The sequence below is a fragment of the Acomys minous genome, assembly GCF_964271855.1.
Source record: "Acomys minous genome assembly, chromosome: 3".
Classification (NCBI taxonomy): Eukaryota; Metazoa; Chordata; class Mammalia; order Rodentia; family Muridae; genus Acomys; species Acomys minous.
The window spans coordinates 18,070,791-18,087,611 of record NC_140485.1 but is presented as its reverse complement, the minus strand read 5'-3'; the positions used below and the strand labels follow the sequence as shown (position 1 = coordinate 18,087,611).

The 16,821-nt window shown below is 43.8% G+C and overlaps 1 protein-coding gene across 2 annotated transcripts in view; it reads left to right on the top strand.

The window, feature by feature from the left end:
* The window catches only part of ATRN (attractin), a 115,502-nt gene that overhangs the window by 88,529 nt on the left and 10,152 nt on the right, over nt 1-16,821 (top strand). For both annotated transcript variants that reach the window (XM_084774211.1, XM_084774210.1), the window contains exons 25-27: nt 9,622-9,683; nt 12,969-13,047; nt 15,087-15,194. In XM_084774211.1, coding sequence (XP_084630337.1) covers nt 9,622-9,683; nt 12,969-13,047; nt 15,087-15,194 — 249 coding nt within the window. The remainder of the gene's footprint in view (nt 1-9,621; nt 9,684-12,968; nt 13,048-15,086; nt 15,195-16,821) is intronic.

Here is a 16,821-nt window from a genome sequence, read left to right as displayed (position 1 = left end):
GGGGGGGTGAGAAAGCAGAGAGATGACTCAGCAATTAAAAGCACTGCTGCTCTTACAGAAGACCTGGTTTTGGTTCTCAGTGCCCACATGGTAGCTCAGAACCATCTAGAACTCCAATTCCAGAGGATCCAACACTTTCTTCTGACCTTTGCACATAATATACATACTTAAATGCAGGCCAAACATGTGTACATTTAAAATAAAATATTTTAAAATGTTTTAATTGATTAAAGGGGATCCAAGCATAGTGACACTCACTTGCAGTCCCACATCCTTGAGAGGCTGAGGCATAAGAATATCTTAGGTTGGGAGTTTAGGACTTCTTTGGGAAGATGATCCAAAAACAAACAAGAAAGGTTAAAATGTTAAATTTTATATGTATTTTACCACAGTATAAAGTAAGTTCTCTCTCTCTCTCTCTCTCTCTCTCTCTCTCTCTCTCTCTCTCTCACACACACACACACACACACACACACACACACACACACACACACACATGTTATAGGATTTATATTAGAAAATAAAAATCATAGAACAGATGTAACAGTTTTGAAAAAGACAAGAATGGGGGGGGGGACCTGGAGAGATGGCTCAGAGGTTAAGAGCACTGACTGTTCTTCCAGAGGTCCTGAGTTCAATTCCTAGCAACCACATGGAGGCTCACAACCATCTGTAATGTGATCTGATGTGCTCTTCTGGCCTGAAGGTGTACATGCAGACAGAATACTGGATACATAATAATAAATAAATTAATTTTTTAAAAAAGAATGGATATGTTGTTCCATAGGAACACTCCTTCATTGCTGGTGGGAGTGCAAACTAGTACAACCACTTTGGAAATCTGTCTGGCGCTTTCTCAGAAAACTGGGACTAGGGCTTCCTCAAGACCCAGCTATCCCACTCCTTGGAATATGCCCAGAAAATGCCCTACCACACAACAGGGACATATGCTCAACCATGTTCATAGCTGCCTTATTCATAATAGCCAGAACATGGAAACAGCCTATGTGTCCCTCAATAGAAGAATGGATAAAGAAACTGTGGTACATTTACACTATGGAATACTACTCAGCTATTAAAAACAAGGAATTTCTGAAATTTGTGGACAAATGGATTGAACTAGAAATTATCATAATGAGTGAGTTCACCCAGAAGCAAAAAGAGTTAAATGGTGTATACTCACTTATATCGAGACACTAGTCCAAGGGGTACGTCCCCATGAAAAACTTTACCTACCAGGAAAGTGGGTCAGAGGGGAGGACATCCTATTGAGACTTTAGGTGAGAGAAGCCTGGGAGAATGAGAAAATAGAAGGATCCAGAGGGTCCTGGAAAACTACAGGCAGGTCTGGGCCCTGGGGTCCTCTGCAAACTATGGCAACAGCCAAGGAAAATATAGGCAGTAAACTTCGAACCCCTACCCAGACTGGCTGATGGACAGGACATTCTCCACCGTTAAGTGGAGAAGGAGATCTGACTTTCACACAAACTCTAGTGCCCCATATTTAACCATGTCCCTTGGATAGGGAGGCCTGGTGGCACTCAGAGGAAGGATAATAGGTCACCAAGAAGAGACTAGATACCCTATGAGCATATACAGGGGGAGGAGGTCCCCTTCAGTCACAGACATGGGGGAAGAGAATAGGGGGGAAGCGGGAGGGAGGGAGGAATGGGAGGATACAAGGGATGGGCTAACAACTGAGATGTAATATGAATAAATTAATTAAATAAAAAAAGACAAAAAAAAAAAAGAATGGAATGGGAGGAAACACTGTAACCAGCGTTGAGGCTTGCTATTTCAGTACAATAGCTAACACATTCTAGTGGAGGCTTGAGTAGTGAGAAAATCTAGGAGTGTAGCTTTAGAACCATACATAAAATCATATGAAGATGTCAACTGACTTTTGACAGGTATACAAAGGCATTCAGTTAAGGAAATGTGGCCTTTGCAACAAATAGTGCTAACATACGCAGGCAACCATAGGTGAAAAAACAAACTTCAATCTAAACTTCACATGGTACACAAAAGTGACCTTAGTATGGATCTAAGTGTAAGATATAAAACTTGGCCTATAGAGATGGCTCTGCTGTGCAGAGCATGGCTGCTCTTGCAGAGGACCTAGGCTGAACTCCCAGCACCCACATGGCAGCTCACAATCATCTGTATCCAGTTCTGGGGCATTCATCGCCCTCTTATGGTCTCCAGTGGCACCAGACACAGATATGATGCACAGGTACACATACAGGCAAACTACCCATACACATAAAAACATATTAAAAAGAAATAAAACTATAAAAGTATTAGAAAAATCTATTTCCAAGAGCTAAACAAAACGTTTTTAGACTTGATATCAAAACATAATTCATGAAAAGAAAAATTAATAATTGAACCATATCAGGTACTGTTTTCTCTTTTTTAGATTTGTTTATTTTATGTTTGAGTGTCTTCTTGTGTGTGTGCAGGTGGATCTCTTGAGCTCAAGGCCATTCTGTCCTAGGCAAGTGAGACTTTGTCTTAAAAAAAAAAGGATGAAAAGGCAAGCTACATACGGGAATGGGGTTATTTACAAGCCATATATCTAATATTTCCTAGAATATAAGAGCTCTCAAAACTTAACCATTAAGACATTACTGAGTAGTCCAGTTGGAAAGTAGTTTCACCAGAGAGAATTTGCACGTTTCAGGTAGTGACGTGAGGCAGTAATCACTGGGAAGGAGGAGAAGCCCCCAGGCTGCAGGGTGGCTGCTGGCTCCGCGAGGCGATTCGGCTACTCTGGAAAATAGCTCGGCACTTTCTTACAAAGCCAAATCTGTACTGCTTATACCACCTAGCAGTTGCGTTCCTGGCCATTAACTGAGAGGAATTAAAACCAAAGGTCACATAAATACCTGATATACAAATGTTTCTAGCATTTTACAGCACTATTTAGCAGCTTTATTTGTAATAGTCAAAATCTAGGGAAAATCCAAATATTCCTTAACAGCTAAATGCCTAACTAAACTATGGTGCGTGTACTCTGTGGAACAATGGTCAGCAGTGAAAAGAGATGAGCTGCAGAGCATTGTGGCCGCATGCCTGCAGTCCTGGTAGTCAGGACTTAACAGGGCCATCAGGGCTATACAGTATGTTTGAGTCTTGGGTCCAGCCTGAGCTACACAGGACTCTGTCCCATAACACTGAAAAAATAAGATAAAATAAATCAGACACAGGAAAGGGGAAGTGGGAAGGGAAAGAAAAAAGCTGTTGATGCACAACTGGTAAATTCTGTGGAAATTTTGTTTGTTTAAAAAAGAAAACCTTAGAAATTTGCTATTTATGCTGGGCATGGTGGCGCACGCCTTTAATCCTATCACTCAGGAGGCAGAGGCAGGCAAATCACTGTGAGTTCGAGGCCAGCCTGGTCTACAAAGTGAGTCCAGGACAGCCAGGGCTATACAGAGAAACCCTGTCTCGAAAAAAAAAAAAAGTTTTATCATTTATATAAAACATCTGAAAATGTTTTTGCATTATATATGGCATTATAAACATACATAAAATGAATGCCTATACTTTTTAAATTTAATTTATTCAGATTACAACTGAGTTGTTATCCCATCAATTGTGTCCTCCCATTCCTCCCTCCCTCACGCTTTCACCCTATTCCCCTCCCCTAGGTCTGTGACGGAGGGGCCCTCCTCCCCCTCTGTGGTCATAGGCTGTCAAGTCTCATCTTGGTGGCCTGCTTATGAATGCCTATACTTAAGCTTCAAGCTTCTCTTACAGTTTCTGAGTCTGACTTCTAAGCCCTCCCGAATGCTCACCCATACAGAAGTGGCACATACACAGGGGATGCCTGTCAGGAGTGGGAGCTGTGTGGGGCAGATAGGAATTCAGAGCAGCAGGGCTTTAGATTATGTCTAAGATCCGGAGAGGTGGAGCCTAGGCTCCAGGCAGAGTTTGTAAAGCTTTATGTTGAATTGTGGGTCTGTGTGTGGGCATGTGTACATGTGCATGTGCACTTGGGGAAGAAGAGACAGCAAATCTTCTGGAGCCACAGGATTTGTGTGCTGGGAAGTGACACTAGTCTTTTGTAAGAGCAGTGACTGTTCTGAATGGCTGGCTGAGCCATCACTCCACCCTGCCAGATTCCTGTGTGAGGTACCTTGACTTGGTTTGTGTAAAGTTTGGTTTAAGTTTAGATTGTTCCCATGCCAAGCTTATCATGGGCGCGTTGTAGTGGAGAGCCAGGCTTTGTTGCTCACATCCAGGAAACAGTAGTTTCCGGTTTGTTAGTGAGAATGTTGACTTGTGCTGCTGCTGTCCTCCCCAGCTGGAGAGAGGCTTCCTTGAAGTGGCTTTGTGTATTCCTTCCAGTGCCTTCCCTATTGCTCTACCCTCTGAAAGTCACTGGCATGGTTTAGAGCTGGCCTTCTAGGGGGAGCTCTTGCCCAACTTACTTTAAAAAGTAATCATTTTATGGTGAAAATTGAAAGAGGTGTTCATTTTCCCTTGGCTTTTTGGTGTTCCTTATCTGGGCTTCATCGGTGACTTAGTAAAGATCCACTTGTGAGAGCTGCAGTCAGGGTACCTGGAAAATAGATGGCGTGCTCAGCGCTGGCTTAGTCAAGCTTTCCTAGAGACGTTCAGGTACGTGCTCTTGGAAGTGTTCTTCCTCTCTGGCACAAATAGCTGCTCTGTTCACTGTGCATTCAGGTGTGTACAAGGGAAACGGGTGTCTCAGTTCCCTCTGCTGGGAGCTTATCAACACACCCGTTCTCTGTACTTCGGGCTTTGGCTGTGTGCTGTGTGGAGGCCGAGCTGGCATTTTTGGTGAATGTCTCTTGCTCTCAACAAGGGCAGCTTGTTGGTGTTTTCTCTGAGTTTTTCTATGGCTCCTAAACACACACACACCTACACTTAGCAGCTGTACCACTAGTAAAACCAGAGACATTCCAAATGCAGTTGAGTAGGAAACTATCTAAATGATGATTTCCATGCAGTCGAAGCCTTTTTGCCCTGGAGCGTCTTTTTTTTAACCACAGTAACTGAGGGAATCGTAATTCTTTACCCAGAAGTTCTTCTTATCAGCAGTAGGGCTTTTGAAGTGGCCATTCTAGACCCCATTTCCTTCAGTGACTCGAGGTTTTTTTCTGTCATTAGGAACAGATCAAAATCGGTAGCTGCTGAGGGAATTTGAAATAAACACCCGGCCTGAGGAGGCTGTGTGTAGGAGGGTGATTGGCATTTGAGTCCCACCTGGTTTCTGGTCAGTTGTGGGCGAGCCCTGGCTCTCTGAAGGCTGCCCTCGCTGTTCTCACCCAGGAGCAGGGGCTCCGGTGGCTTCTGCCACGCCCACCGCTGCTCTGACTCCACAGCAGGGGTTGTTATTCTAGCCTGGAACTAGCTGTAAAGCCTCCTGTGCAGGAGACCAGTGCCCACAGGGGAAGGCAGTATAGAATTTGCCTCGAAAACAGAGAACTCTTTTGAATTTTAGAGTAATGTTTATAGGTGTTAAAAGAATTACTGTATCAAAGAGGATATATGAAAATTGTTCATTCAGATGTGCTTATTGAAATATGGTCCACACACCATACAGCTCACCACATTTAAAGTATAAAGTTCATTGGTTTTTATTATAGAGTTTGGAAGCCATCCCACAATAAATTTTAGAATTTTTATTCCCACATGAAGCCCAGTAGTAATCATTCCCCATCTCTCTGACCCTTGTCAACCACCAACATCTTACTTCCATCATACATGAAGGGCTTCACTATTCAGGGTTAGTCTGTTTCAGTACTTATTAAAGTAGAAGATTAGACATAGGTTGCATGCCATCCTTTGTTTACCCATTTGTTTGCAGGTGGGTGTCGGCCTGTTTTCAGTGTTTAGCTGCCATAAGTGGTCAGATATATGTACATTTATTTATTTACCCATTTATTTGCAGTGCTGGTGATTAAACTCTCTCATGAGCTACACCCTAACCCCAAGCTACACTTTTCTGTTTTGTTTTTTTTTTTGTACATATACATACTATCTACTTTTTAATTACCTGTACCTCAGACATTTTAAGAATTATAAAGCCTTAATACACTAAAGACAAAATTGTAGTGCCTGAGCTGCTGGCTTAGGTCTGTCGTCTCAGAGCTTGAGGAGCTGAGGCAGAAGGTTCCAGGAGTCTAAGGCGGGCATAGGCTGCGTACTGAGTTCCAGGCTGCCCGGGCTACAGAGTAAGACGCTGGCTCAGACATAAATGGGGCTTGAGATATGGCCCAGTGGGGAAGAGGATGCACTGCTGTTCCAGAAGACTAGAGTTCAATTCCCAACTGCCTAGGACTCAGATCCAGGGGTATCCAACACTTTTCGCTGCCTTGGGCACCTGTACTCACATACTCATACACATGACTAAAAAACAATAAGTTAAATAAACAAATAATCTGAGTGTGGTGGTACACTCAGTAACCTAGAGCTTGGGAAATGGAGGCTGGAAGATCAAAAATCAAGGTGTAGCCTGGGCTACATGAGACCTTGTCTTGGTTACTTTTCTGTTGCTGTAAAGAGACACCATGATCAAGAAAACTTGTCAAGCAATCATTAATTGGGGGCTTACAGTTTCAGAGGGTTAGTCCATGACCATCATGACAGAGGACGTGGCAGCATGCAGGCAGGCATGGAGTTGGAGCAGTCACTGGGTGCTTACATCTGATCCACAAGCAGCAGGCAGGGCGAGAGACCAAGCCTGATAAAGGCTGTTGAAACGTCAAAGCCCAACCCCAGTGACACATCTTCTCTAACAAGGCACCCCTCCCAGGCCTTTCCTAAACAGATCCACTAGCTGGGAAACAGACATTTAAATATGGGGGGGGGGGGGCATTCTCATTCAAAACCTAAACAAATACTAAAGTGTTCTTAAACTTCGAATTCTTTGTCTCACAATACGTGAGGCCTAGATATGACCATGAGAGGGTGAGGAGGAGCGCGAGCCGTTCCCAGTGCTGGGTAAATGAAGGGAGGGGCAGCTGTGTTGGACCTGTGCCGGCTACCTAGTGTTGAGGACCTAGTACAAGCACTTACAGATGCTTTGAAGGACAGACTTAGTGCTCCAGAATTACGGATCCATGATATCCTGGATATCCTGGTGCTAGCTGACTTCCTTAGCCTTTATCTGCCTCATCCAGAGTGCTCCTAGGACAAATACCTCATAATCAAACATTTGATGGAAGTGAGTTGGAATAAGGTTATAGAAATGTAGGGGTATATATTTTAGATTTCTGGGAATATATATAGATAACTACCTTCTGCTGAATAGGAAATGAGATTGTAAATTCATCTTTTTAAAAAATTGTGTGTGTGTATGTGTGTGCGTGCGCGCGCGTGCACGTGTGTGTACAGGAAGTTATGTGTGCCCATGTGCACACACATGGAGACCACAGGTCTTATCAGGTGTCATTCCTCAGGAACCATCCATCTTATTTTTTGAGACAGGCTCTTTCTGGGCCTTGGGGCTCATTGCTTTGGCTAGACTGGATGGTCAGCAAGCCCCAGGGACCCATCCTCCTGCATCACTGGGGTTACTGTACCACCATGCTCAGCTCTCTGTGTGGGTCCTGTTTCTGGGTCGTTGGTCAGTGTATTCATAAACATGGTGTGATTTTTGCTTCTCTTACAACTTTGTGATTATAGACTTCAGATGATCAGATTCAACAAAAAAGGACCTCCTTTAGAGTCTTGGGGATCCTAGCCAGCTCTCGTAGTTTATGTGGGCTCTTTATGATTATACACAGGACATTAACTGGTATGGTTCTGTTTTGCCAAGAAATCAGGCCTTAATTGAGATCTCCACGTTGAGGAAGAAGCCCTGAGAAGCATTACATGACACCAGGCAGGGAGGGCCTGATGGATCCTCAGGAAGTTCCATTGACATGTATGGGTTTGGCACCCAACACTGAGTAAAAGCACCTCATGGATTTCTTTAAGTATAAACACTAAAGAAAATCTACTTTTTTATTTGAATTATTCACTTTATGAGTGTTTTGCCTTCACGTATACATATGTACCACATCATGCGACGAGGTCAGAAGAGGCCATTGGATTCTGGAACTGGAGTACAGATGGTTGTGAGCTGCCGTGTGGGTGCTGGAAATTGAACCTGATCCTCTACAAGAGCAGGAAGTACTCTTACCCACTGAGCTGAGCCATCTCTCCAGCCCCAGAAAAGCTACTCATAAAAGTCAAATCCTGCGTGGTGGTAATGCACACCTGTAGTCACAGCACTTGAAAGATGCAGCAGGGCAGTCTCTGTCGGCTCAAGGTCAGTCTAGTCTAGTCGACACAGTGAGAAAACCAAACCAAACCAAACTCTGTTACTTTGCATTTCAGAGTATAAATGTGTCAGAGAAAATACACAGAAACCTCAGATTCCATGCCTCAAAATAGCTTATGGCTTTTATGATGCTGTTGGAACCATATTTATTTATGGAATGCAAAAAAGGGGGGTTGGTGGGAGGCAGACATCTTCCTTCTATCTTATTGTGAGTTTAGCTATAAAAAGAGAAAGAGGCCTGGGGTGTGCCTCAGTGGGAGAACAGCTGCTTAGCTCATGTGGAATTGAATGATCCTCAGTACCACAGAAGAAAGGGTGGGGCAAATACATGTAGGAAAATCAGATGCTAATCATTGACTGTCTTGATTTTTTAATTTTAATTTGTTATTATTTTATATGCATGTATGTGTTGGAGGGACAGAGGTCACTAGATCACAGTTCTCCACCGTAGGTTTTGTTTTACCTGCTGAGCCGGCCACTTCGCTGGCTCAACTTACAAATTGTTCATTTGAACATACCCCTAGTTTGAAATCTTAAACTAATGTTCAGAAAGTGTCAGGCAGGCATGATGACGCGAGCCCATAATGTCAGCACTGGGAGGCTGAGGCACGAGTGTAAGTGCAGGGGCGCCCTGAGCTTTTGAGATCCTTCTCAAATTAAATTAAATTATATAGATTTCAAATCTTCTAATAGGGATGTTCAGCTACTAACCAAATCTATACAAATATCCCAAAGAACCCTGAAATCTGAAACTTAGTAGTCCCACGCGTTTTGTTTTGTTTTGTTTTTCAAGGTAGGGTCTCACTGTGTGATGCTGCATGGCCTGCAACTTGCTATATAAACCAGACGTGTGCCACCATGCCTGGCAGTCCCGAACATGGTAGCTAAGGAGCACCACTGTACCATTATCTTCCTAATAAGGGCGCTGGTGTAGCAAAGCAGGTGACATCAGGCCAGTAGTAGGTATTAACAGTTAGTGATGACAAGGCTACAGTTAGCATAGTTAATCAGTTCTGTGACAGTGGATACACCTAACCCAGCGACACACCAGTGGTTTAGAAAACATTAGGTCACAGTTCAATTTGCAGTGTTTTTCTTCTCCACAAAGTAATGTTGAGCCTTTCAGTCCTTGGTTCAAATACATTAGAAATTTTGTTGTATTCTCGGTACTAAAAACTGTTAATTTATAGTAAAGTAAAATAGAAATGATCATCTATTGGTTGTCAAGTTGTGGTCTGTAGCTGAGATTACTTGTTAAAAAGTGGCAGAGGCTAAGTCAGTGGCACCACTCTGTAGCCCACGTTTTCTGTTTTCTGCCGCAGATCGCCTTCTCCCAGCACAGCAATTTTATGGACCTGGTACAGTTCTTCGTCACTTTTTTCAGGTAAAATTCTCTCATGCTAACTCTACTGACTCCTCTGAAATAGCCCCTTAATTCCAGTTTCCTTTGTATGTATTCCTGCAAAGCTGCTTGTGACTCACAATCATGTAATGGTGTGATAAAACACTTGGTTTGTGTGGCTCTCTGCATGGGGAGAAGGTTGGACTACAGCAGTATTAGTAATGGTCGGTGCTGTGAGCTACATATGTGCTCTGTCTTAATCAAGATGATTCTGTGATCACCCATAGTGAAGGTGAGTTTTACTTTTAAGCACCTGGGGTTCTCTTTTATTTTTATAATTTTCTTATTAATAGTTAATTTTTCTGTAGAATTGATTGATAAGGACAAGTAAATTATTGCGGTGCTCATAAGAGAAACAGCAAGAGCCGACTTCACTTCTCGGCATCCTCCCCCACACAGAGAGTGCTCTAGTGCTTCACTTCTTTACATTTCTACTGATTCTGCATTTTCCAACGCAGTCTTCTTTTTCTCCTTTGTTTTTGGTTTTTGTTTTTGACTGTTCTGGAACTCTATAAAGAAGAGGCTAGCCTTGAAATCACAGATCCTCCTGTCTCTGCCTCCTGAGTACTAGAATTGAGGGGTGTGTGCCACCATGCCACAGCCAGCTCAGTTGCTTTTGCTTTGTTTTGGTGTTTTGTACACTGCCGTAACTTTATCATTTTCTCTGTCTCTGTCTGTCCGTCTGTCTGTCTGTCTGTCTGTCTGTCTCTGTCTCTGTCTCTGTCTCTGTCTCTGTCTCTGTCTCTCTCTCTCTCTCTCTCTCTCTCTCTCTCTCTCTCTCTCTCTCTCTCTTACACGCACACACACACACACACACACACACACACACACACACACACACTTCCCTTCCATTCATTTAATCATTATATCATAGTGCTTTGTCCAACCATAAAATCCTGAATTGACTTACGATTCTGCTTGCTAACTTTTTAGACGAAGAGTCACTCTTTGCTAATCTCCCCCCCCCCCCCCACACACACAGAGGTTTTCTCTGTTTAGCCTTGGCTGTCCTACTTACTTTGTAGACCAAGCTAGCTTTGAACTTTACCTGCCTTTGCCTTCTGAGTGCTGGGATTATAGGTGTGTGCTACCACACCTGGATCCTTTGTTTATCTTTAATGTAATATTTTTCTTTGCATTTGCTTTTTAAATTGTTTTTCCCTATAAGTCTACCCCAGATTTATACCTGTAATCTGACAAAATGGGCAAATCTCTCATGATGGCTTTAGTCTCTCTTGAAGCCCCCCATGCTAGAATCTTCTAGCCTCCTGTCCTTTAATGTACTTGTCTCCAAGGTCTGCTGTGTAATTGTCGTTGTTTTAGTTAGTTTTCTGTTGCCATGACAATACATCATGGCCACGGCAACTTTTAGAAGAAAGCATTTAATTTGGGGGTCACAGTTCCGAGTTAGAACCCATGACCATCATGACAAAGACACACAGGCAGGCAGGCACTAGAGCAGTTGCTAAGAGCTTACATCTGGTCCACATACATTAGGGAGAGAGCATGCTAACTAGGAATAGCATGGGCTTTTGATACCTCAAAGCCCACTCCTAGTGACATGCCTCCTCAGAAAGGCCATAACACCTCCCTATCCTTCCAAACAGTACCAGCAACTAGGGACCAAGCATTCAAATCTATGAGCCTCTGGGGACCATTCTCATTCAGACCAGCTCAGTCATCTTAGGAGCTTCTTGTGCTTTCCTCTTGTCTTAAAGCGTGTCTACAGTTCCCATGCCACAGTCTTTCCATGCATTCCTTCCTTTTGCTGGAACTTTTTCCCTCACAGATTTCTGAGGAAAGATACATAGATGATTTTTTGTATGAGGTTTTACAACTGAAAATATCTTCATTTTTACCCTCAAAATTTTTTGTTTTATTTTCTTTGTGTCTGTTTGCTTGATTTTGTGTGGGGGGGTGGGGTGGGAGAGACAAGGTCTCTTTGTAGCTCTGGCTGGCCTCAAACTCACAGAGATTCATCTGCCTCTGCTTCCAGAATGCTGGGATAAAGGCATACTCCATTATACCTACTTCACCCTCACAATTTTTAAGGTGCATGTGTATATGTGTGTGGTATATGTACAAGTGTGTGTGTTCATATACACATGTGCAGAGACCAGAAAATGTTGGGTGTTCTGGTGTAACACTCTCTGCCTTATTATTTTGAGACAGGTCTCTTGTTCGACACTACATACCCAGGTTAGATAGTATGTAAGCTTCTGGGAGTTCTCCCATTTTTACCTTCCATATTTGTGCTACTGCACCTGGCTTTAAGCAGGTCTTGGGAATCTGAGATCAGGTCCTTACACCTATGTGGGAGCACTTGGCCCACTGAGTTATCTCACTAGTATTCACAAGGTTGATGATAGCCACAATTGTCCTCAGACCTGCACACAGATGTCCTACACTACACACACATTCAACATACACCTATTCATACACACGCGCGCGCGCACACACACACACACACACACACACAGAGTTAGTATTAATTACTTTCTTCAGTAGGGCAACCAAATACTTGACTTGGCTTAAAAGAGGAAGGACTTATTTTATTTTGGCTTACAGTTCTAGGGGATCCACTCCTCCTACCCGGGGCGGCACTGCATGGGCTCAGGAGGTGGCTGTCATATTGCATCCTCAGTCAGGGAGAGAAGAATGTTGCTGCTCAGCTCACTTTCCTCTTTTTCTTCAGCCTGGGACCCCAGCCCATGCATGGTGCTGTCCACACTTAGGGTAGATTATTAGTATTCAATCAACCCAATGTAGGAACTCTCATAGACATGCCAGAGGTTTGCCTCGTAGGTGATTCTAGGTCCTGTCTGGTTGACAGTACTTACCACTGTGTATGTATATATACTTACAGATAATATATTAATCATTATACATAATTTCTTCTGCTTACCTCTTATGAAAAGTTGATTATCAATTGAGATTTTTCTCATTCTGAGTTTATCAATAAAGTTTACCATGTTGATTAAGTTACTTGCTTATTATCTGCTATCAGTTATGTTAGAATTGCTTTTCTTATTTGGGGTAAGCCATGGTTGGCCATTCCGCGGGACTTAGTGAGAAGTCAGAGGTGCGAACACCTTCTGGGAAGTCAGAACTGGAAGTGTGGCTCTGCTACCCAGTATTTCCTCACACTGCACTTCTGTCTGTTATGTGGGTCATCTGAGTTGGGATGACAAGGGTTGAGGACCGTTCCCAGGAGTCAGGTGTGCAGGGGTGGAGCTGATTAACAGCATGCTCTCTCTCTCTCTGCAGCTGTTTCCTCTCCCTGCTTCTGGTGGCTGCAGTGGTTTGGAAGATAAAGCAGAGCTGTTGGGCATCCAGGCGGAGGGAGGTAAGTAAGCCCACAAAGAACAAAAATAGCGAGTCCCCATTAAAAACTCGTCTTCTTCCTTCCTTCTCTCTGAGCAGACCACCTTTACTTGTTTAGAGATGACTAGTATTCATGTAAGAAGTACGCTGTTTTATTTGTATCTGTTCCCTGGTGCCTTGGTAGACTTGTTGTATTGTTGCACTGGTTCAGCTCAGTATGGAGCCCTTGCCTAGCATAAACCTGAGGCCCTTGGTTCTGGTCTCAGCGCCGTCTAATAGCAGGCCGCTAGGGACAGAGGTTTTAACCTGTGGGTCCTGGGGTAGGGGCATCCAGAACCAAACTGTAGCTAGAGCTAGTGTCATTCACTATGATTAAACACTAGAGTTGGTACAAATGGACACACTGTCTAGACATTGGAGCACCTCCACGTTCTAGTCACTGTTCTGAGTGTTTACTTAGACTAGCTACCTTAATCTTCATCTCAACCCATGAGACAAGTGACTGCCGCTGCCACATAGATCCTGAGAGGCACAGCTGAGCTTTACCTAGGGCTCTGCCTTCACAGCCCATGTTCCTAAGCAGGTAGTTTCCATAAACACTAAACTTTGTTCCCAGTGTTCTAGGCCGTACACGTAAGAATCTGATGATCTGCCCACTGAATGAGGCAGGCAGCCCACAGTGCACTATACGTTACGAGGAAGATCAAAAAGCAGTTTTGTTACTTTTGGAAAGAAAAAAAAATATTTTCCTGTGAGTAACTGAGATAGAACAGTAGAGATTTGTCTGCATACAAAATACCACTTAAACATATAAAACGAGATAAATGGATAAAACAGAAGGTAACAATCCACTGGAACCCAGACTAGGTTTGCTGTGTGTATGTTGCTGAGTAAGTGGAGATTCTTTTTCAGGCTCAGTAGAGAGGTGTGCGGAGATATATTAGATAGACAGTAATGCTAGGAGGCTGCATAGGATGTTTAACAGCAACTCTGAGAGCCAAGGGAATGTCTTACATTTGTGGACATGATAGCGGAGCAGTCTCTGAGTCCTGCAGATCAGTGAAGGCATTAGAATATAAGGAATGGCTGATCCCCTCCACAGGAGCAATCCCTGTGATCTGACAGTAAGAATCTATTACTGGGTTTTAAGAAAATTTTAACATAAAAATTGCCTTCTAGAATAGAGCAATGATTTGTGTAGCCTCAGGGTCGTGCCTCATAGAAGGTGGTTTGAAGCAAGGCTGATTTGTCTTCCATGGCATAGCCTCAGAAGAGCTCTCATATTATTGATGGCATTATTGACGGAATGCCCACGTTCCGTCTTGGAGCTGTGTGCTATAGGATGTTATCTGACCCAACACAACTGCACATTTCAAGCCATGTGTGGTTGGGTGAGGTAGAGGTATAAAGAAGTTCAAGGTCATCCAGTGAGCTCACGAGCAGCCTGGGCTACACGAGACCCTGCCCTTAAACACACACACAAAGCAATTAACAAGGAATTGAAGCCTTGATACTCTGAGCGCCTGTGCTAACATCTCCACCCTCCTTAAGTCCAGAGCCCTGCTGTTCTTCCACTCTGTGAGTCCACAGTGACTTGTGGTTGCAGGTTACAGCTCTCTTGGGGAGAGCAGTCTCACGTCCCGTCAGCCATGGGTCAGGGCTGCATCTTTGTTGTTGTTGTTGCTGCTGCTGCTGCTGGCTGGTTCTGGTTTTAACACAAAGACTGACGTTAATCTAATAACAGAAATATGAAGAAGCAAGTTTCTGTCCTTTATATATTCAGCCAGCAGACAGCATAGCGTTATATCAACCACTGTTTTAGCCTCTAGCTCTCACTGGTAAGGACTCTTTATAAACCACAGTAGTGTACCACATCTAACAGAATTTAATACCTTGTGCTGCTTAGTGCCTGGTCATGTCCAGTTTTTCCTCAGCTGTTACAGAAGCAACACTTTGCATTTGACCAGTTCGAATAAGGGAGAATGCAACATTTTCAATATTTAGTATTTACTAATACAATCTCAAACTCAGCATATTAATACATACTATATTATTCATTAGCAACTTCTCCGGGAGATGCAACAGATGGCCAGCCGCCCCTTTGCTTCTGTAAATGTTGCCTTGGAAACAGATGAAGAGCCTCCTGATCTTATTGGGGGAAGTATAAAGGTGAGAAGTGGTCCAGACGTCTATACGACTTACCAAACCTCAGGCAGGTTTCTCTGAGTTTGGCAAACTAGAGACAGCAGGTATTGTGATGTGTTGCCTCATGTTTCCTTCTCTCTCTGTCAGCTGAAACACCAAGATTGTAAGGTACTCTGCTGCTTTCCTTTTCCAGTTGTTGTCCATATCATCAGTCATGTTTAGGAGATTTTAACATGTAAATTACGCTTATTATACTTTTAAGTGTTTTGTGGCATAATACTTTAAAGGTGTGGTGGCACACATCTTTAATCTCAGCACTTTGAAGGCGGAGGCAGGCAGATCTCTGTGAGTTTGAGGCCAGCCTGGTCTACATATCAAGTTCCAGAACAATTAGACTACATAGTGAGACCCTGTCTTTAAAAAAAAAAAAGACAGCTATACTGAACCATTAATTTCCCCACCATACACACACATTATGGGTTAGGGTTGTTTTTGTTTTTGTTTAGAGTGAGTTGTTTATTTTTTGAGACAAGATCTCACTATACAGCTCTGGCTGTCCTGAAACTCACTATGTAGACCAGGCTGGCCTTGAATTCAAAGATCCACGTGCCTCTGCCTCCCTAGTGCTAGGATTAAAGGCACACACCACCACACCTGGAAAACCCCAGATTTTTTAAAAACATTTACAGGGCTGAGGAAATAGCTCAGTGGATGAAGTGGTTACCACACAAATAGGCTGGAGTTCAGAGCCCTAGTACTCAGGTAACGGTACTTGGGAGTCAGAGAAAGGATTCCCAAGGCAAGCTGGCTAGCTAGGCTACCCAGGTTCAGCAAGAGTCCCTGCCTTAGTAAGTAAAGGAAGAATAACTGAGGGAGGCTTCCATGCGCACAGGGACAGCACACCTGCACAGGCACTTACAAATGCATGCGCACATGGACAGCACACCTGCACAGGCACTTACAAATGCATGTACACAGGGACAGCACACCTGCACAGGCACTTACAAATGCATGTACACAGGGACAGCACACCTGCACAGGCACTTACAAATGCATGCGCACATGGACAGCACACCTGCACAGGCACTTACAAATGCATGTACACAGGGACAGCACACCTACACAGGGACAGCACACCTGCACAGGCACTTACAAATGCATGTACACATGGACAGCACACCTGCACAGGCACTTACAAACGCATGTACACAGGGACAGCACACCTGCACAGGCACTTACAAACGCATGCACATATGGACAGCACACCTGCACAGGCACTTACAAACGCATGTACACAGGGACAGCACACCTGCACAGGCACTTACAAACGCATGCGCACATGGACAGCACACCTGCACAGGTACTTACAAATGCATGCGCACAGAGACAGCACACCTGCACAGGCACTAACAAACGCATGTGCACATGGACAGCACACCTGCACAGGCACTTACAAACGCATGTGCACATGGACAGCATTACCTGCACAGGCACTGACAAACGCATGCGCACATGAACAGCACACCTGCACAGGCACTTACAAACGAATGTGCACATGATCAGCATTACCTGCACAGGCACTGACAAACGCATGTGCACATGGACAGCACACCTGCACAGGCACTTACAAACGCATGCGCACATGGACAGC